This window comes from Poeciliopsis prolifica, unplaced genomic scaffold (genome assembly GCF_027474105.1).
Source record: "Poeciliopsis prolifica strain line A6 unplaced genomic scaffold, Auburn_PproV2 SCAFFOLD042, whole genome shotgun sequence".
Lineage (NCBI taxonomy): Eukaryota > Metazoa > Chordata > Actinopteri > Cyprinodontiformes > Poeciliidae > Poeciliopsis > Poeciliopsis prolifica.
The window spans coordinates 1-20,978 of record NW_026562417.1 but is presented as its reverse complement, the minus strand read 5'-3'; the positions used below and the strand labels follow the sequence as shown (position 1 = coordinate 20,978).

Below are 20,978 nucleotides of genomic sequence, written 5' to 3'. Positions count from 1 at the left end.
AAAAGAAAGTGCCGAAGTATTCAAGGCGATAACGTGTCATAGGATGACACGCTATGACATAGCATCCTATGTCATGCTATGACATAGTAGAGTTCTGGAGGCCAAAAATGAAAAGAAAGTGCCTGAGTATTCAAGGCGATAACGTGTCATAGGATGACACGCTATGACATAGTAGAGTACTGGAGGCCAAAAATGAAAAGAAAGTGCCTGATTATTCAAGGCGATAACGTGTCAAGGCGATAACGTGTCATAGGATGACACGCTATGACATAGTAGAGTAGTGGAGGCCAAAAATGAATAGAAAGTGCCGAAGTATTCAAGGTGATAACGTGTCATAGGATGACACGCTATGACATAGCATCCTATGTCACGCTATGACATAGTAGAGTTCTGGTGGTCAAAAATGAAAAGAAAGTGCCGAAGTATTCAAGGTGATAACGTGTCATAGGATGACACGCTATGACATAGCATCCTTTTTCACGCTATGACATAGTAGAGTACTGGAGGTCAAAAATAAAAAGAAATGCCTAAGTATTCAAGGCGATAACGTGTCAAGGCGATAACGTGTCATAAGATGACACACTATGACATAGTAGAGTACTGGTCAAAAATGAAAAGAAAGTGCCGAAGTATTCAAGACGATAACGTGTCATAGGATGACACGCTATGACATAGCATGCTATGTCACGCTATGACATAGTAGAGTAGTGGAGGCCAGAAAAGAAAAGAAAGTGCCTGAGTATTCAAGGCGATAACGTGTCATAGGATGACACGCTATGACATAGCATCCTATGTCACGCTATGACATAGTAGAGTAGTGGAGGTCAAAAATAAAAAGAAAGTGCCGAAGTATTCAAGGCGATAACGTGTCATAGGATGACACGCTATGACATAACATCCTATGTCACGCTATGACATAGTAGAGTAGTGGAGGTCAAAAATGAAAAGAAAGTGCCGAAGTATAATTTGACATAGTATGTCAAATTATGATGTACAATACTATGCCATTTTTTGGACATCTTCCACCTCCAAATACTATGACATAGTTTGACATAGAATACTTTTGCCACTTTTTTTTAGATATTTGATGCAGTAGTATAGTATGTATCATCTTCCCTCATTTTCTATTTTTTCGGAACGTCAAAACGAGATAGTCTTACCTCGAAAACGAGGTAAAATGAGAAATACCTATTATAGTCTGACCTCAAAATGATGCACACACATAATATTTCAACCTGAGTTTAAGTTGCATAATAGATACTTGTCCAATTATGTTTGCGGAAATAATATATGTGGCCCAATTTCATTTTAACCACCCAGCCTCCAAAAACCCCCACAAATTTGTGATCAAGATTTGCTGTGTGAATGTAGCTGAAAATGTTCCCAGGTTTTTGAGTAAAACTTGCTCAAATTACACCCGTTTCATCAGACCTTTACTTGCATCCTTGGGTCATTCTTGGTACAAATCCTGAAATAAATATTTCATTGTAGCAACAATCTCACAATGAAAAAAAAAACAGCATTTATTTTTACATGTATTCATTTGGTGAAATTAAACTAGGTTTTTTCTTTTTCTTTTCAGGATTTTTAATGAATACAACAAAACACAAAACGCTACCCTCTAAAACCCAGAAATGGTGCTTTATTTCGGTCATCTGGTGTTTTGCTGCGACGCAAACTCCTGCTTGGGCGTCTCGTCTGGTCGGGGCGTTCATCTCACCCTGCCTTTGGCCTTGCCTCTTCCTTTGGCGCTGCGGGTTAGACAGAAAAGTTAGCATCACAGTTAGCGTCAACATTCGGGGATGAATTCACATCACATGAAAGAGAAACAAAACGTTAGTTAATATAATCATTTATTTGTCAAACGAAAGGTCAAACACCAGACTATTAGTACAGGATGCCACTGGGAGACCATGACTGTTCTAAACAGACAACCCAAACTTTGTTTTTATTTTTTAAAGCTTTAAGTCTATTTAAAAAATTTAATTAGTTTTTTCATGAGACAAGTTTTTACAGACGGCCACTACTTACCTCTGGGAGGCCTGAACCCGATTCAGGAGCAAGTTGATCTGTCGTGGAGGACAAACGGACCAGTTAAAGTCGCACCAAATGCCAGAGGGAATCTGGCATTCGACGCCGTTTTTTTCACCGACGGACGTCTCAATAATCCGCAATCTCAGAAATGAAATGTTTATCATAAATGGCTGTCAAAACGCTGCTGCAGCTGAGGAATGAAGCGCCGTCTGACAAAATGATTTCAGCTCAAAGTGAACGAGAGAGACGACTTGCCTTCAAGATGAAAAAACCCCCCAAAAAAAACATATTTCAAGCAAGTGACTTGTTAAATGGCAACTATAATATCTGCGTAAAGGATATCTTTAGATAGATGCCGATATTGTTGGCATGTGTATTTGGAAAATAGGACTTTCCATCAAGAGTGATTTAAAAAGAACATTAACCTTCATGTGTATTTTGCATATCCACTCCTCTGATCTAAATGACAACTTGAGATCAGTGGAAACCCAATTGGGTCTTGGGTTTCAAGACCCAATTCCAACACTAAGTAGCTAAATAACAAAAAAACCCATCACTTTTTAAATTATTTTGTTCTTTACTCAGTAATGCAAATATTGCGTTTTTGACCTCTGGTGGATTCTCATCAGTGCTACAGAACCGTTCACACAGGAACCTTGCAGCTCCAGTGACGTATTCGGTTCATTTTGGTGATTTTGGAGCAGATGTCTCCATTTACCTTGGCTCACAAAGTCTAGTGTAGGCATTTAAAGTAGAGTCAAGTAAACGTGTCGGAAAAATGTCAACAACACAAAGGAAAAGCGTTTGCAAAGACGTAATGTACCGCAATGTGAAAAAAAAATTGTGGCACATGTTGATATTATCGTCCAGATAATATCAAAACCAAAGACTGATCATATCAAAATAGAAAATATATCATATTTTGATTATTTAGCAAATAATCTTAGTTGTGTTAATAATTTGGTTTGATCAACACATCGTGCTAATTAGGCGCTGATTACTTATACTTCAACATAATGTGTAATTCACTTCATGTTGTCAGGTCAGCACTCACGTCGTATTTCTGTCTCTTGAGCTTCTCGGTGAAGTCGAACTTCTCCGCTTCCAGCGTCATCAGCCACTGCCACAGCTCACCGGCCTTCTCCCTGTAAAACACACGGCAGGGAAATCAGCGGCTGAGAACCAAAACCTGCCGCAAGCTCACGCAGCAGATGGCTTTTGATTCACGAGCCCATGTCCCGCCTCAGACTCACTTCAGCTTGTCCTCGTTCAGATGGTCGATGATGAGCGGTTTCCTCCGCTCCGCCAGGATCTTTCTCTTCTTTTCCCTCTCCGTTTGCTTCTTTGCTCCCTTCCTTCCGTCTTGCTACATAAAATGAAATTCACAAAAGGTGCAGGATGTTGGTTTTGCTGTTTTTTTAAATTATTAGATTTAAAAACAAAAAAAAAACCTGAAAGGTGACCGACCCTTTGCTGGCCACCATATTGCTGAGTCATGTTAGTCAGGGCCTTTTTCTTCTTGGCGTCCTCGCCTTGCTTCTTACGAGCCTCCTCTTGTTCCTTCCTCTCTTTTTCTTCCTGTGAAGCAAACAGTGCAAAAAAAAATCCACCATCTTTACACCTGTTTCTTTTTCCCCCCATCTAAAAAAGTCCAGCTCTAACAAAAAAACTAAGCTGCAATGATATAAAGAATTTTGTTTTACCAGTCTAAAAGCCACCTGATTACTCGGACTCAACTCTAACAACAATCGATTTCCTCCTGCAGATTAAAGTAAAACGTTCCATCCAGAACTTTCCATGAGTAACTTTGGGCCAATTCTTGATTCCTCTCCTGTTTACAAAAATCACTTTCACTGCGGCTTCAAGAGGTACTCACAACCAAACGATTCTGCCTCTCTTTCTCCTGCTCGGCGCGGATCCTCTGCTGTTCAGCCCTCTCAGCACGACGTTTCTCCTAATCATCCGCGCCCCACACACACACGCAAACAAAACGTAATTGTTTGCTGGGTGGTACATCACTTTGGCAGTGGTGCGTGCTTTCATGGAAGACTCACAATCCTGTTAACAAGAGAGATGAGCTCCTCCTCGTCCTTCTTTCTCTGGATGAAGTGGGCCTCGATCAGAGACTGCAGCTCAGACAGATCTTTCTCCTGACGCTTCCTGTGGATGTCCTACAAGGAGGTCACACACACAAATGGGCCTCCACCCAAAACGTCCACTCCTGGTACAAGTTCATTGACACTTGGGTAGCTTACGCCCTTAAACATCAGTAGCATTCACCAGATGCTTCTATTTTTTCCAACCTTCGTCAGTTTGACTCACGTCAAAGTCGACTTTTTCCCCCTCTGGTATCTTTGGAACAGTGATTGTCGGAGCGAACGCCCTGCAAAGGAACGCATCTGTTAGAATAGTAATAATAATTTGTGCATCGATTAGATTTAGGAAGATGGTTAAAAAAAAAAATAAAAAAAATAAAAAATAAAAAAAAACTTACTTTGGTTTGGGCTTGGATTCATCTGTAAGAACAGAAAAAGAAAAAAAGTATCTGTCTTGTTCATTTTTCTTTTTTTAAACAGATTTACTGTGAATTAAATGCTGTTTATACATTAGCATAACATGCTAATACATTATTCTTTGATAGCACTCATCATTTAGAGTGAAGAATAAAATTGGCCTAATACAAATGGGTAAAAATGGTTAATTTATGTAGCTCTAATGCATCATTTTTCCTTCTCTTTCTAATCTCTTGCTTCACAAACTCGCATGTAAAAACACGATCATTTGCTACCAAAACTCAATCTAGTCCTTCAGTTAATTTAATAAAGCGCAGTACTGCTGATCTTTTTGAATTAATTTGCGTGTTTTTTTGTTTTTGTTTTTACCTTCATCTGCAGCTGGATGCTCTAAAGAAAAGAACAGAGGAAAAGAAATGTGTCAAAAAGCAAAAAGCAAAGGGGTTTTTGGTGTCTTCATTCATCAGCGACTGAAAATATTTCTGAGATTTTCCTCAAAGTTTCCGCTTGATGTTTTTTAAAAAAAATTTTTAATTACAGTTCTAGTTATAAGGATAAGTGCAACATCATGGCCCCAATCATGACACCGCCGCCACCAGGTAGCAGGTTTTTACACTCAAATGCGGGAAAGTAAAATCATTTGCAAAGTTGACCAATACGAACCAAAAGTTATGCTTATTTTTATACAATTACATGACTATAAACAGAACTGGTCTCCAAGAGTTATTTCTTAAAGTGAAAATTGGTAGAAATACTTTTACACTCCTTCCTAGAAAATATGAAATATATGACGTTATTTTTTAAAATGTCCTTCCACATCATCTAAAGCCTTGGAGGTAAAAATCACTTTTACACTTGTGACATTATTATAAGTTCTTATCAATCTTCTCAATTGTAAAATCTCACACTACCGGTGAGCCTTAATAGCAAATATATTTGCCATAAAGTTGAACAGAAGGTTGCAAAAACCAGTTTTTTGAGCATTTATAATATTGCAGCTGGAGCCTCTAACAAGAAAGGACAGAGGGAAACGTTACAGCATCAACAGGAAGAATATAAATGGATTTCCTTTCATTACTTCCAAACCCTGCATTACCGAGGTCTGATGTTTGCTTTATGCATTCCGATGTGAAAACCTTTCTTGCATGTCAGAGGGTGAAATAGAAAGCTCAAACTCATTCTGTATGCCATGTCACACCAGGGTTTCAAGGCACAAAGATCCTTCTTTTTTTTTTTTTTTCCCCGGATAAAGGAAGGCAGCTCTTTTATTAAAGTGCGTTATCAGAATAAATCTGAAGCCAAGAGGGGAAAATAACAAGCTATTTGCATTACGAGTAAATCCTTCCACAGCACAACACACAGAAGATTGGAAAATTAGTATTTGAGATACCAACAAACAGCTCAGCTCTTAATGTCTTTTTGTCCAAACTGCACAACAGAAAAAAACAAAAAAAAAGAACATTGTAAGTCTGCACAACACAATTTAGAAGTACCTTCTTCTGCAGGCTCTTTGTAATGCAATCGGAGGAGACGGCGAGAAATGGAAAACACATCATCAATAAAAGTGGGTCAAGCTCAACTCAGATGGCTTAGAAAATAATTTCTTTCTGCGTATGGCATTCAAGAAAACAAGGATGTGTATGACAAGATATCAAATCCAGGTTTCACATAAGGATAAAAGAAGCTAGATGCAGTAAAACCGGCCCAGATCATAAGGGGCCGGTGTAAGGGGTTTCGTCCTCTCAGATGTCTAAAAGTTGCCTTGTTTATCTTCCTGACCTTTACCAGCGTTGATGAATTGTTCCCCGTCCGCTCAGCCCAGATGGTGCTGCTGATTAAAAACTGTAGCCTCGACCGGCACGGAATAAATGAACACAAACGTTAACAAATAAATGTTTGTCTCACTTTTAACGGTTTCAGTTCCTTTTTTATGGCTTTGATTGTTGAATTATATTGAGTCGGTTTAGTGAGAATAATTAAAAATAATTAAAAAGGGACAGCTTTTCTTGAGAAATGGTTTTAATAACAGAAATACGTCTGTTTTTGCAGGAGCACACAAATATCCTGCGTTAATAAATGTCATTATCAATGTCAAAAACCTTAAACCTAATTAAGGTGAGAGGCAGAAAACAAATCTCCATTTCTAGAGAATGGGAGGTCAGACTCACTCAATGACTACAGAACATAGAAATATAAATATTAACGTATTTTGGAGCCTGCACAGACCTCTGCCATTCATTTAGTATAATTTGGTTTATTGATTTCTCTTTTATGCCTTATTGTACATTTCAGGACATGTTAGTTGAAACTTTTCATCAATATTTGAGATTTTTAGACTGATTAAACTCCCAGTATCCCGGTAAGAAAACTTTTAATCTGTAGTCAGGGCCGGCCAAAGGTTTTATGGGGCCCAGAGGATATTTCAGTTTTGGGGGGCCCGTTTACAGTTAATCTTATTTTGCTTGACCATCCACAGTTTGCGTATTGCTCACTTGGCTAAGTGGACATAAATGAATGGAAGGACTTATCCAGCCTGCTGTTTTTAAGAACAAAAAGATTAAAACCGACATCCATCGGATCTGATACATGAATTTTTATTATTATTTTTTTAATTTGTAATCCAGAAAATCTCAAAGCGATTTTAGAAATCAGCTCATTCTTCTTATAATAGATAACAAATCAAAGGTTTTGAGATTATTGGCATAGAAAATCAAGTGCTCTTGGGCGCCCCCCGGTGGTGTGGAGGACTGCAAGTAACGGTTTATGGTGTTGCCTGGCTCTGTGTGCAGTTCATGGTAAAAGTAAAAAGAGGATTTTTTTGTTGTTGTTTTACCTTCAGTCTTGGAGATAGGCGGCTCTGAGGAAAAAAAGACATATAATACAAACATTAGATAAAACAATAAAATAAAAAATTGACATTTGACATAATAACTACTCTGATTCCAGTCAGAGTGCAAGATGTGAAAAGTGGAAGTAAATGAACCTGGTCTTAAAGTTATTCCTGCACACAGACAGCAAATGTCTCTTAAGTGGATTCAGCGACATGAACAAATGGATAACTCATTTAGAGTAAATTCATCTGATACAAATCTGCAGGCAGCGGCTGAGCAGCCAAACAAAGCAGTGATTACTGATGACTGGACTCGAAACGGCTAATGGGACTGAAACGAACGAGCAGCTATGAAAAGAACAACATCGTTTACAGTAATCTGCAGGTGGAGGCTGCTTTTCACCGATTTCACTCAGCCAGCTCCGCCTGCGTTTACTTGCAAATGCCACACATCAGGCAGATACGACATCAACTGAGCCGGTCGTCGTCATAAACGTTATTGCGGTTTGTAAAGACGAGAGGCGAACCCATAAAGTATTTAAAAGATGAGAATTACCTTCTACTCCAGGTGGAGCTTCTTCTGAAAATAAAGACAGAAAGAAAAACAACAAAATGAAAACCAAGTCAAGCTGTGACACTGCAGACGTGACAAAAGACTCGCAGCAACACACACACACACACACACACGCACACACACACACACACACACACACACACACACACACACACACACACACACACACACACTTTGCTGAGATTATACGACCCTGAGGGGGGTGAGCACAAAGCAGAATAAAAAGGCTATGTTCACAGACAAAAAATAAAAATAAATAAATAAAGCCTTTTCTTTTTTCCTTCTACTCTTTTCTCTGAGCCTTTATGACTGAATGAACCAAATATGGATTAGTGGATCAATGAGACTCCCAGCAGGAATCTGGTCACTCTGCACACTGTCATGTCACCGTCTCTTGGGATGCATAAAAAAACAAAACAAGGAAAACAAACAAACGCAGTGTTGGATATTTTTCAGGAGCAAAAGGTACAAACACAGAGGGATGAGCTTAGATCAGCGTCTGTAATCCGCCCCACCGGATACTTGTAGCCTCAGACGGTACAGCAGCTCTGTGCAGGGTAGACTCAGAAAGATGTGCAAAAAAAAAAAAAAACACCCACCCGCCTAAAATATATTAGTTGTTAATTTTCCACACTTTAAAAGCATGCGCCCATCACTGCGCCTCGACAGGCGAGGCGTTTGCATCCCGAATCCTGCTGTCTGTGCTTTTCCTCGCTGACAGCAGGCATGCAACTCCAACAAAGAGGCTGCACACGTGAAGCCTTCGTCTTTCCACCTGAGCTGACACAATCAGGTCAGCCGCGTCTAAGAATGGAGGCTGGAAGTGACGAGCTCCTCTTTTTTTTTTTCTTTTTTTGACAAAAAAAAAAAAGAAGCATCAAACCTCTTCAGAAGTCGTCACTCACCTTCCTCCCTGAAAAGAAATTAGGCAAAGATTTGAAATGATCAGAGAGCAGATGATAGTTTGTTTCTTTTTTTTTTTCATTGTGATAAAAGTGGATTTTACTTACCCCACCTCCTCCACTAGAACTTCTTCAATTACTTCTTCCTCCACCACTTCTTCTTCTTCTGCTTCTTCGATGACGTCCTCCACTGCTTCCTCAGACATTTCAGCTTGTAGTTTCTTTAACCGAAGAGAAGAAAAACAAGCAATTACATCACAGGGTCCTTTCAGGTTTCACTAACTCAGATTTAAAACCTGTTTATGTTTTTTTCTGTTGTTTTTTTTTTTAAAGACGTCATAAACGTACCGGCTTAAACTTTCCACGAATCTGATCGGTCACAACAAACTCGTTTCTCGGATGTTATTTACCTGGATCCCTGTTTTTAATCACTCTAATACGACAACAAGCCCTCGACAGATGGCTCCTCTCTTCAGAGCCATTTTTTAGTTTGTGCAAACAACAAAAACAACAACAAAAAAGATAAATAATAATAAAAAAGAAAGAGAGAGAGAAAATATCTTGGCGGTAGGGCTGTGAAGTTGGAACAGCAGTGGAGGGAGAAATGATTCTGCAGGCTGAGGCCCAGGGTGTTAAACAGCTCCAGGCCTGATCCGCAGTCATTTCCTCTTGGCGCTGATCGAGGCTGCAAGGCAGCCGACGAAGGCCCGAGTTGCGCTCAAACTGCAGGGAAGCCATGAATTTTTTAATGGCCCACCGAGGCATCTAAAGACGAGATGAGTTTTCTCTCTCTCTTTTTTTTTTTTCCTTTCTTTAAATCTTCACAATGGTTGATCAGGTAGCATGTAGCCACTTTGAAGCGGTTTGTTTTCAGATTTCCCGTCATCAAATCGAACAGGAAGCGCACACTGGGGTTTCAGTCACGATTCAAGGAATGCATGAAAAGTAGAGGTTAAAGTTTTTCTCTTCTTTGCGAAATAGCTCAAGAACAATAAAAGTTGACAATAGTAATTTCAGTTTTGTTGCCTACCTCTTGCGTTTCCACTTTTACATTTACTAATAAGGTCTTTTTTATCCTGATTTTTCATTTGAATGCATGCTACATGAAACCGATTCAAACCACTCCAATGAAAAACACTATTTGTATCTTATAATTACGAGAAAGCCTAAATAATGAGATGCAAGTTTTTTGGGGTTCTTCCCCAACCTAGTGGGCTTCCGTAGACTTTGGAAATGAAATCCCCATTTTTTCCCCCATTCACAATTTAGCAAAACAATAAAGTTTGAGGCTTTAAAAGTGACAAAATAAGTAAAAGTTCACTCTATATAATATTACTTATAGAGAGAAAGATGAACAGTTCCCCGCTATTGAATAAACTATTTTTTCACAAAACATTTTTGCACCTTTTTCCCCTTATTCTTCTCTTTATATCAGGACTAAAATAAGCTGACATTAGCTGCTACTTGCTGCTCCTCTATGGTTACGGTAAAGTGACTGACTTGACTGCATAAGCAAATCAAGTCGGTCATAATCTGTGTCCAGCTGTGAGGTCGCCAAGTCCTGAAAGGCAAAAGAAAAACCAACTTTATAAATCAATGTGCTTTTTACGACGTCCACCTTGTCCCACCTCTAACCGCTCCGTTTTATGCACAGCCTCCATGTTCCTTTTTAGCAGAGCTGCTTCAAACATTGATCCAAGCACAGCGGTGACCTCCGACTGCTGGAGGTCAAGGTGAACAGGAGCAGACTGCATCAGAGTGCCATGTCACTGGATTAGATGTCAAGATTTGATTGCACACAACACTTCTTCAGGTTTTATTTATTTTTTTCCTCCCTATTTTTTTCCACAGGCTTATAAATCACACGATCATAAAATCCAATGTCAGAATGGCTGAAGAGCGAAGGGGAGGGCGAGGGTCTATTTTTAAGAATAATAGGACGAGCTCTTGAACAGGTGCGGAGCAGCTCCTCCAGACAATGGCTCACCTCTCTGTGCTCCAGTAAATCAGTGGGCCGCGTCCAAACATTCAGCGGGCTATTTATGTTGCTGCAGGTTTGACAGCCAGCTGCCAGTAATGGGAGAGAGGGGCCATTTCTTTTTTTTTTTTTACAACAATAGAGCTGAGGAGAAGCTGATCTCGACTTTGAAACGAGGCGTATTTCTTCTGATACTGTGAAAGTTTCAATGCTGAAGGTCTGGATGCACATTGGGCATTTCTTCTTGAGACTTGGCGTTTCTCACCATTTAGTTTCTCAAAGCCAAACACTCATGGTATTTGACAGTAGAGTCGAGTGGGGGGAAGTGAAAGGTCGAGGAAGTGGGGGGTAAAAAGCAGTGGGATATGGAAAACCAGACGGATGGATTTAACCAAATGTGCGTTTGGTTTGACAAACGCGTTCAGTTGGGGGTTTGGCTGAAACTGGGGTGGAACGGCACACCGACCGGCTGACGGTGGCAGGAATGTTGCTGGTGCCGCTTTCAGCATTAAGGAGCATTAAGCCAAAGCCTGCGAAGCATGCCACCAACACGGCGGTCTCAGGGGCGAGCTTAGCACCTTCTTCATCCGCATATGCAGCACTCGGAACCAAAAGCAACCTAAAGCCAACTTAGGCCACATCGCATCTAGTTATATCTCTATTTCTGGCTTTTTAATGCTGCGTGTAAAATCACTTGGTTCATCCTGCCAATATCAGATATTACACCAATACCTTTAATGTTCAAAACCATGCCAAAAGTCCATTAAGTTGACCCTGAGGTCAAGGCCACTCTTACCTCTTGCGCTGAAGAAGCGATGGGATTTGGGGCAAGTGTTGTTCTTCCTCTTCTACATCCAACCAAATCCAAACCCAGTCATCCTCTCTTCCAACCAAACGGCACCACTTAATACAGCCCCGGGTGTCTCGTGACCGCATGTCTTTGCCATGACTGGTTGGGACGGTCCCTTCTATTGTTGGAGGCACAAAGTCAGAGGAGACGTACCTGGACCTAAATACAGCCTTCACATGCTAGTCATGAACTGCACCGGGGGGCAAAAGGAGGGTGGAGGGACAGAGGGAGGGTGGAGAGTTGTGGCAAAATAAGACAGAAGAAAAAATATAGGTGATTTAGATAGACTGGACAAGAGGATCTTTGGAATCTGACTGAGATCTTGTGTTTGTGAGCTATACCAATATAGAAATTTAATATTAATATTTAAAATGTAAAAAAAAAGTATTTTTAAGAAAATACAAGATTTCATGTTTGAGAAAAAGTGTCAAAACAGATATTGCATCTCTTTTTAAGTCCTACTTTTTAAACATGGAAATGGAGACTGAAAGGTAGGAAGCGACCATTGACACAAATAAAGGAAACGATGTAGAGCGTATAGAGCACAAAGAAGGAAAGGAAATACAAAGAAGAAAGAATGGAAGGAATTCGGACAAGAAATGAAGGTTGGATGAGACAAAATGAAGTAGGTCACAACGGAAGAAAGAAGGGACAACCAAAAAACAAAAGACAGAAGATGGGACCAAAGAAAGTAAGGCATAAGGAAGGGAGGAAATGAAGGAAAGGAAACTCAAGGGAGAGAAAGAAACTGAAGAAGACAGGAACTGAACATAAAAACGTGAAAAATATCAGGAAAGACAAGAAAAGACACAACAAAAACAAAATAAATGGGATAAAAAGAGGAAAATTTAAGAAATGGAAGAATGGCAGGACAAAAAAGGATGCCAGAAGACAGTAAGGACTTGATGAACCTGAACCGAGGTTCAAAATGAGCCAAGAATACAAAATGTTGTATTCTATTTGTCTATACCTGCAAAAAAAACCACAAAAAAAAATTCTAAACTTTTTCTGTCAGTGAAGGAATCCTGGCTTTACAATCCATTTCATCCACAGAATATTTCAGTCTTGGTAAATACACCTTAAAAACAGCTTACAGGTGAATGAAAGGTAAAAAATTACGACTGTGAACAAAAGAGAAGCTTGAATACTTAATGCTTGAAGATGTAAAGGAGGCATGAAAACAGACTTCAACTGGAATACCTCAATGAATTTATTGTTGCAGTTGAGTCAGTCCATGGTACAACGTTACAAACATCCGTCCACGTTCATGACACCGACATACAGAATAAGATACAAGTACAGATGTGTGTGTGTTGCATAGGCTTGGCGCTACACAAACAAGTGCCTGGTTAAAAATTGAAAAAGAAAAGCTTAAAAAACAAAACAAAACAAAAAAAAACATAAAAAAAGGACACAAGATTGTAAAAAAACCCAAAAAACATACAGCACAATAAAACCACTGTATTAAAAAAAAATAAATGTCACATTAATTCACTCTATAAAATATTTTGGTCAAGCTCCCTGCTTTTTTGAGGAGCCAAAGGAATGTGATTGTCAGACTGTTGAGCAGTAACATTAATCAATTTAATGCCCTGACAAACCGTTCATGTACTAATCAAAGCTTGTGCCGCTCTGACGAGACGAGCAACACGACAACATGTCAGAGAAAAATTTCAAAAAATAATCACAGAATCTTTGTTGCGATTCTTTCATCTCCTGTTGCGGCGGAGACGTTCTCGTTGCAATCGTAAGGCGAGAGTTTCTACATAGTGGTAAATATCCTTAAACTGCGAACTCGTACAATTGCTCGAGCAGAAGAGGCGTGGAAGAGATTACTGTGACAGACAGAATACAAAACTTGGTTTTCCGTACGTAGCACAGCTTCAAAGCAGCAAAGGCACCACGAGCATCTCACACAGGAATGTAGGAAGATTTTTTTTTTATTATTTTTTTCACAGCACTGAAGTAACGGATTTCCCCCCTTAGAGACTTACTCCTTTTTTTTTTTTTTTTACTCTCTTTGTCGCACTTAAACGTTTTAATATCAATGATAACCTGAGTACATTTTAAAAAACAGGAGTTTTCAAATGATGATTTATTTTGTTGAGGGGAAAAATTGGAAAATTACGTGTTTCCATAGGGACAAATGGGTTTGGGTAAGATTTTTTACTCCAAATGAAATAAAAAATAAAATCACTGTTTGGAAAATTCATCTTGTAACTTTATTTAGGTTATCTTTGTCTGATATTAAATTTGTCTTTTATGTAAGGAATTTAAGTGGGACAACAACAATAACAAAAATAGGAGAAACCAGTAAGGAGGCAAACCCTTTTCCCAGTGCTGTATAAAGTGATCAACAAAAGCCTTAAAAAAACAACAACAGCCAGATATGATAAACCACATTAAAACTTAAATTAAAATGACATAAAGGATAATAAGTCATAATGGCCTTCTGAATATTCAGCACTCCTTTCACCTTTACAATTAACCGTCTTGTAGGTGAAGAGTTTTCCATCGTAAATTAAAAATAAAAGCAAAAAATACCTTCTATGAGCATAGAGATGTTATACATGATACAATGATACTCAAAACGTCACATGTGCTAACTTATGTTACTCAGACCTTTCCTCTGCTATTGTTAAGACATAATTAATACAAGTGAAATCTGCTAAAATCTAGAAGTGCTTACATTTCTATCCTGAACAGGTGGCTGCTGAGTATAAAATAGCGATGTGTGAAGCCGTCGCTTTAAATATAAATTAAAAAAAGAAAAAAACAAGAAAACAATTAAGGAGAGATGGAAAGTGATCTGTAAGAGGAGGAGAGATCAGGTTTCACTCGTCTATTTGGAACGGGTGAACTTAAAAAGTGGAGGAATGTAAAAATCTGATTGGGAACTCATTCGGGTCTAAAATGTCCAAATTTCACAGCGTGTTTTTTTTTTTTTTTTCTCTTTCCTCCTGTATTTTCATAACCTAACCCATCGTGCAAAAAGTACTACACTTGGCAAAAACGCAGGAGGAGTTTCAGCGTCATTCCTCGGAGGGATCTGGTCATTATTTGGTTCTTAGGGAAAAAAAAAAAATTGTTCGAAAGGTAGAATCTTGGATTGTCGTGGTCCCCAGCGTCAGTGGCTCCTTTAAGACATTAGTGGCCCATACCTGGTGAAAGACACGATACAAGTCCATCAGTGGCAGACAGGTGTGGGTTAATGGCTGATCGTTGGACACGCAGGGTCAAAGTAAATAAAGAGCACAGCGAGGAGTCAACGTGCCATTCAGAGGGCAGAGTTACGCAAGCAAAGGCCTGAAAAAAGGAGTCATTCGGTCAAACTTCAGTGCGTGTTGCTGCGATTTTAAGTGGTAGACAGTTTAACCCATAACTTTGAAGTAGGAAGTTATGGGTATATGCATCTTTTAAATTTTTTTTACCAAGTAAAATCTGAAAAATGAGGCGTGGATTTATATCCAGAGCAAGGATTCCTCTTCTTAATGTGCTTTGATTTTTTTTTGATACATTTGGAACAGATTGTAGCCACATGTTGTCACAATCAATGCATGAGAAACATTACGCAAAAACTGCCCATCAACCTGAACACGATGCACAGGGATGTTTCATTTACACAAGTTATGCCACAGTTGTTTTCACCCCCTAAAATCTGAAAACAGAAGTAAAATGTAGTCTAATTGCACCAGCTTTCAAAAATCAAACGCATCCAATTGGGTATACATTTACAGAATCTATCTTTTTAGACAAATGTTTCTCATAGTTAGCGAGGGCAAAAGTGTCTCTGAATTGAAAAGGTTGCTGACTCCTGGTATAGATCAATGCATTTTCACTTGTTAGAGTGGCCCAGTCAAAGTCTGGACCTAAATTCCAATGAGAATACATTCCAAGTCTTTAAAAACGATCCTTTGCATTGAATATGTCTGCGCTTTATTTTGAATAGTATCTAGATAGGCTAATATGACAGAAACACAATAAAAGTAGTTTTGCAAACTACTGTCTTGAGTGAGTGTGAATACAAACATAATTTTGTTTTTTTCCTAAATATGTGCTACTTTGTTTTAATCGTGCACATGACACAGTAAGTACAAAATACACAGACGCTTGTGGGTGTCTGTGCATTTCATCATTTCCACATGATGAAATGTGAAAATGTTAAAAGGTTATCATCAGATATTATTAGATGAGCAACGCTAACCGCGACAAGCCAGCAATATTTTCAAAATGTAACCATTTCAAGTAAAGCTTATTTTTCCACATATGCTGCCAACGTGTGCGTGTGTTTTGCAGCATCAAACGTCCACCAAGGTCCTGCAGCCAGCTCTGGGTGAGAAATGCGAAATCTGTACAAATCCTCTGTCATCCTCTAAGTCGGCCTGAAATGGTGCACTAATCTGCAACATACCAGCCATTAATGTGACAAAACCGGCCTGGCAGGAGCTCCGCTTCTAACACTCATCGGGTCTAGAGCAGCAAAAGTGGAGCCGTGCGTGAGTGAAAAAGCTAAAAGGTTTGAGTGGCGTCACAATGGCTGCTGAGTGTGTTTATAGAAGCAGGAGGAAGGAGGGGAGCATGCATGTGTGTTGTCCCCCCGTGCACTGAACAAGCGGCACATTACATCGACACGTACAGAATCCATCAAGGCCAAAGTTCTCGCCTGTCTGACTGCCGGAGGTGGAGTGAAGGAGAGGAGGAGAGCGAGGGGGCGGGGGGAAGAGGGACTGCGATCCAATTTTAAAATAGCAAGCAATGTTTAGGTGGCATCCTAAAAGGCTGTGGAGTCAAACAAATGGCACCCTGGAAAAAGACAGCAGGGAGGGCAGTGGTGTGGCCAGTTTTCGGTTTAAGGACACGGTGCTGTGTAAATCAGAAGTCTGTCGACAATTTAACACGTGTCGCAAAAAGGTCACGTCTCTAATCTTCACCTGAACATTCGAGGGGGAAAAAAAAAAAATGGGAAAAGGTGGTACTTTTAAAAAAATGTCAATGCATTTTGCAACCCTCATTGGTTGGAGAGGGTAAAGTGACAGCTTGGGGAAAGAATAGGCCCACTCTGCAAATGCTCTTTACAAATCTGGTGCTCTCTGACCAGATCTGTCAGGTCTAAGGACTAAAATGTATTAGTTCTTTTATGAGGCACGAAATTTTAGGCAATAGCGAAAAAGCTGCTCTAAATTTAACAGGAAAATTTAAACTTCTTTTATTTTGGGTGTTAACTTCCAGAAAAACTCCTTCAGATCCTCCCATAAATACCTTTTGCTAAATGATTTATACAGTACATATTTTCACTGCCATTTAGGAACTAATATAAGCTACTTTTTTAACTTTCTGTAGCAGCAGATCAATTTCAACTGCATCATTTTTTCTTTCCTCTTGCAGAAAAATGCTAATGTTTTGCTAGCATCTCATTTTAGCAACAAATAAAACTCTATACTTATTTTATTTGGCTTATTTATATGCTTATATACTTATATATAAGCATATGCCATTTCAAACTCATATTAATCTGCACTACAAATTTTTTTAGCTAGCCATGCTGTAATGCTAATGATGGCAACTTCCAAAACAGCCATATAAATGATACAATTCTTGCTAAAAGCTCTTGCAAAAAGTAAAAATCCTTTAAAGAAACTATTAATTGTTTTGTTCAAAAATGCTTTAGGCTTGCAATAACGAGCTGACACTTGAATCGCCTACCTAAGACCGTTAGCGACTGATTTGGTCTCTCCTCTGCCTGCCATCTGGAAAAATCACAACAAAATGAAGGTTATAAAGCAGCAAAGACATGGAAATTTAATTAAACATACCTGAACTACTTACTACAAAAATACATCCACCTCTCCTGTCAAATCGTTTTTCCTTACATCACATTGTAAGCTAACGATGAGCTCGCTAACCACTACCTTGCTTCCCCACAGCACAGGACCAGAACCACAGAACTCATTACAGCAGACGGGTCTGCTGTTGCCCAAGTATGAAAAACTGACCGAGACACTTTGCAGAATATCCTTCACTCACTCACACACACACACACACACACACACACACACACACACACACACACACACACACACACACACACACACACACACACACACACACACACACACACACACACACACACACACACACACACTTTTCTTTCTGCAGGAAAAATGTTTTGTATAAAATGCTGTGACAGTATTTGCAGTCTTACAGATTCTTTTTCACTCAAATGTTTCAGATCATGGTAGAAGGAAGTCTGTAAGGGTGCAAATAAAAATGAAAAAAAAAAAAAAACATTTCACCAACTTTCTCAACAAAACATTCAGTGAAGCTGAGCGTAGAGCTGTGATTTGTGGCCAACAGAAGCTGGAGCAGTGTGACGTGACAAAGCCACCCATGAAAAGTGTCGACACCCAGCGTTTGGACACCAGGGCGATCTGGACCGGCATAAATCTGCTCCGTTACGGGTGTTAAGATGACCGGACTTGGGCCTGATTTATACGTTTGTCTTTTCCAATGAGCCCGACTCTTGTTTATTGCTCTAAATTCCAATCAAGCCCGTAATAAATATCTGAAACTCATGGGCGCCTTATTGTTACGACAACTATAATAAGCAGTAGTGTCCAAACAAAGCAGAACAGAATGCAGCTGTGTCCATGTCAAGAGAGCAAAACAGCGTAGCAGCAGAGCGTGGGGGTCATTCTGGGACAGGCGTGTAGAGAAAACGCAGATTAATTACTCCTTTACCTCTCCAGGCTTATTCCAGATTGAATGCCGAGGTCAACTAGCTGTGAGAGTTCTTTAAAACAAAAACAAACATGAGTGATTGTTACTTCCATTCCCGTGATGGCGGGGTCAAAATAACGTGAGATTCCGGCCTCTTCCCCTCCGCCTCCTCTTTAGAGAAACATTCTCTTGAGTAGCAACAACTGGACACCGAGGACAAGCCTGGAAAGCTTTCCGAGACCACAAACCACTTCATGGCATAGCTAAGACTTCATCTGGATGTTGTAATGCTCAGCTAGACTTATTTTTCTCCCCCCTCTCCCTCCCTTCCCCTTTTCCGATCTGGTCCTCTAATCACCCGGCTCATGTTAGAAGAAGACACAGAGTGAGCGGAGATCAATAGGAGCTACCTTTGTCGGAGTGGCGCCTTTGTTTTCCCATAGACTCCTCTTGTTGGTGACATCAACGGGTTTCAGGTCCTGTCGGAGCGAATCGGAGAACAAAAGGCAGAGACAGAGCGATTTATCTGTGGCGCTCGGCAACTGTAGATCTGTTTGATTTAGACTGAAGCAACAGGGCACAGATAGCTGGGAGAGTGAGGAGGAAGGGAAAGCTGGAGGACTGTTTGTTTGTTCAGAGGAAGTGGAAAAACGGAAACCTCATTCCAAACCCAACACGTCTTACTTGAATCTGCTGAGAGGCTCGATCTCTGTTCTCGGTTTTAGATCAAGATATTTAAGTGTACTACGATATGAAACTAGAGAAAAGAAAATACTTTGTAACATTTTGTGTTTTTGCATTTTCAGACCATGAAGCAAATTCTAATAACCAACAAAGGAAATAGCCAGTATTTCATTTTGCCCAATATTTTTTGCAGAACTGTTTATTTCAGCCACACTGATGGTTTTTGGATTGGATGGACGATTAATCAACCGTGAGGTAATCACAGATAACTCCGAATTTAACAAAAGGGGCAATTTTTTCAAATTTGTTCAACTTGCTTTCCAAATCTTCTTCTCTCAATACATAAAATCAGCCTTTCTTTTTGTTCTGCTACATCTTAGTGGGACAAAAAAACAGAAAGAGAAGAAGTCTGGAAGGGGTCGTTTAATTTTTCCCAGTGTGTTTAACAACAAGCCGTATAATGTAAAAATGAAAAACTGATACTTTTAAAACTGCATGACAGAGTGCACCAAACTGCTGTCGACAATTTCCATCTGTATGTTGAAATTACAACTATATCTGTGGCCACCAGGTGGCGCCAACTAGATGACAAGACGACCCGGTTTCTGCTCCCTGAAACAAAGTCTGTCCTGCAGAGAAGAGGGGAGAGCCAGAAACTTTTTATTGAAAGGGATTAGATGTTGCAAGACGAAAGCTCTCTTGCAAATCTCTTGCAAAACAAGATGGAAAAAAAAGGGATTGACAAAAAAAAAGAAGAAAAAAAAAAAAAAAAAAAGAGAAACTCCGATTAAAATCTTTGCTATAAAATGTAACTGATGCGAGAAACTAGAGTGTCCCTTGTGAATGAATATGTGAGTTGTCATAACGCAGGGAGCTGATTAGGACGTTTCTCTCTTAATATAAATTTCGCGGTTTATAAAGCGCCTCTGAAGCAGAATATTTCCTGGCAGTGACCTACCGTTGGCCTTCCTCCTGACGTCTTGCCGCTCTCTGGGGTTTTATTCAGCCAGTCGTTGATGCGGCCTGCCACGCCCGTCTTTATAACAGCTGCTTCCTGTTTGAGCAAGGTCAAAGGTCAGGCAAGCTTGCAGTAATCACTAGCTGTTCAACCGTATTCACATGCCTTCAACTTAGCTTTTTGTCATGTTACAAATGCAAGTTTGACAGACAGGGGAGTGAAATTAATTTATCCAGCTATGGCGCTTAGTCATCAAGCAAAATGCAATGTTTGGTGGACAGAAAAAACACTGAACACCCTGAACACACCATCTCTACAGTGAAACGTAGTGGTGGCAGCATATTGTACTTCCTTCGAGAACAGGAAACAGATTTATTGAGATAATACATGAAATGTGAAATGGATTTACATATCTGATAGAGTAATATTCCATACATTGTTTAGCAGCACCAAAAGCTGGTTCTATAAAGTGTTGATACATGGAAACTCGGGAATAATTTTGCACCTGCTTTCTCCAGGCTTTCAATTGAGGTGAATAAAAGTAAAACATTCATTGGTAATAAACTCTATACATCCATTTGTAAGTTTTCTTTCTTTTACCTTAAAAGTGCTCCCAGCACTTCCGGGTGAGCTGAACACATTCCCTTTCTCCCACATGCTCTTAATGTTTCGTACGTCAGTGACCATGGGAAGATCCAACACGGTGGAGCGAGGGGATTTGGACTCCTTGTTCTCTCGCTGTGAAACAGTGTTAAACAGGGATGGCAGCTGTAGTTGTGGCTGAATCATGTTTTATTAAAAAAAACAAACAAACAAAAAAAAAAGATTTCGTAGCCACCCAGTGCTATTTTGTTCCTGTAAGTAATGAATAAATAGCCTTAAATAACTGACCTGAGCAGCTGAGGTGTACTGCTCCAGCCGGTTGTCTATCTTGGACA

At 39.7% G+C, this 20,978-nt stretch overlaps 2 protein-coding genes across 2 annotated transcripts; both read right to left on the bottom strand.

Annotated features, from left to right (window-relative positions):
• Window positions 1-1,622: 1,622 nt before the first annotated feature.
• Window positions 1,623-11,759, bottom strand: LOC129376242 (troponin T, cardiac muscle isoforms-like). The gene is made up of 16 exons (XM_055055790.1): window positions 11,628-11,759; window positions 8,962-9,074; window positions 8,857-8,864; window positions 7,934-7,957; window positions 7,381-7,404; window positions 6,041-6,055; window positions 4,917-4,937; window positions 4,529-4,550; window positions 4,357-4,417; window positions 4,089-4,205; window positions 3,911-3,988; window positions 3,502-3,612; window positions 3,288-3,400; window positions 3,089-3,179; window positions 2,032-2,069; window positions 1,623-1,751 (listed from the first exon to the last, which is right to left on the bottom strand). Exons 2-16 carry the CDS (start codon window positions 9,057-9,059, stop codon window positions 1,712-1,714), a joined length of 861 nt encoding a protein of 286 aa, XP_054911765.1. The 5' UTR covers window positions 9,060-9,074; window positions 11,628-11,759; the 3' UTR covers window positions 1,623-1,711.
• Window positions 11,760-12,873: 1,114 nt separating this feature from the next.
• Window positions 12,874-20,778, bottom strand: LOC129376056 (caldesmon, smooth muscle-like; the record flags this gene model as incomplete). The annotated part of the gene is made up of 5 exons (XM_055055486.1): window positions 12,874-14,842; window positions 17,392-17,428; window positions 18,809-18,877; window positions 20,041-20,136; window positions 20,641-20,778. Coding segments are annotated over 5 exons (354 nt in total), but the record flags the coding sequence as incomplete, so codon positions are not given.
• Window positions 20,779-20,978: the final 200 nt, after the last annotated feature.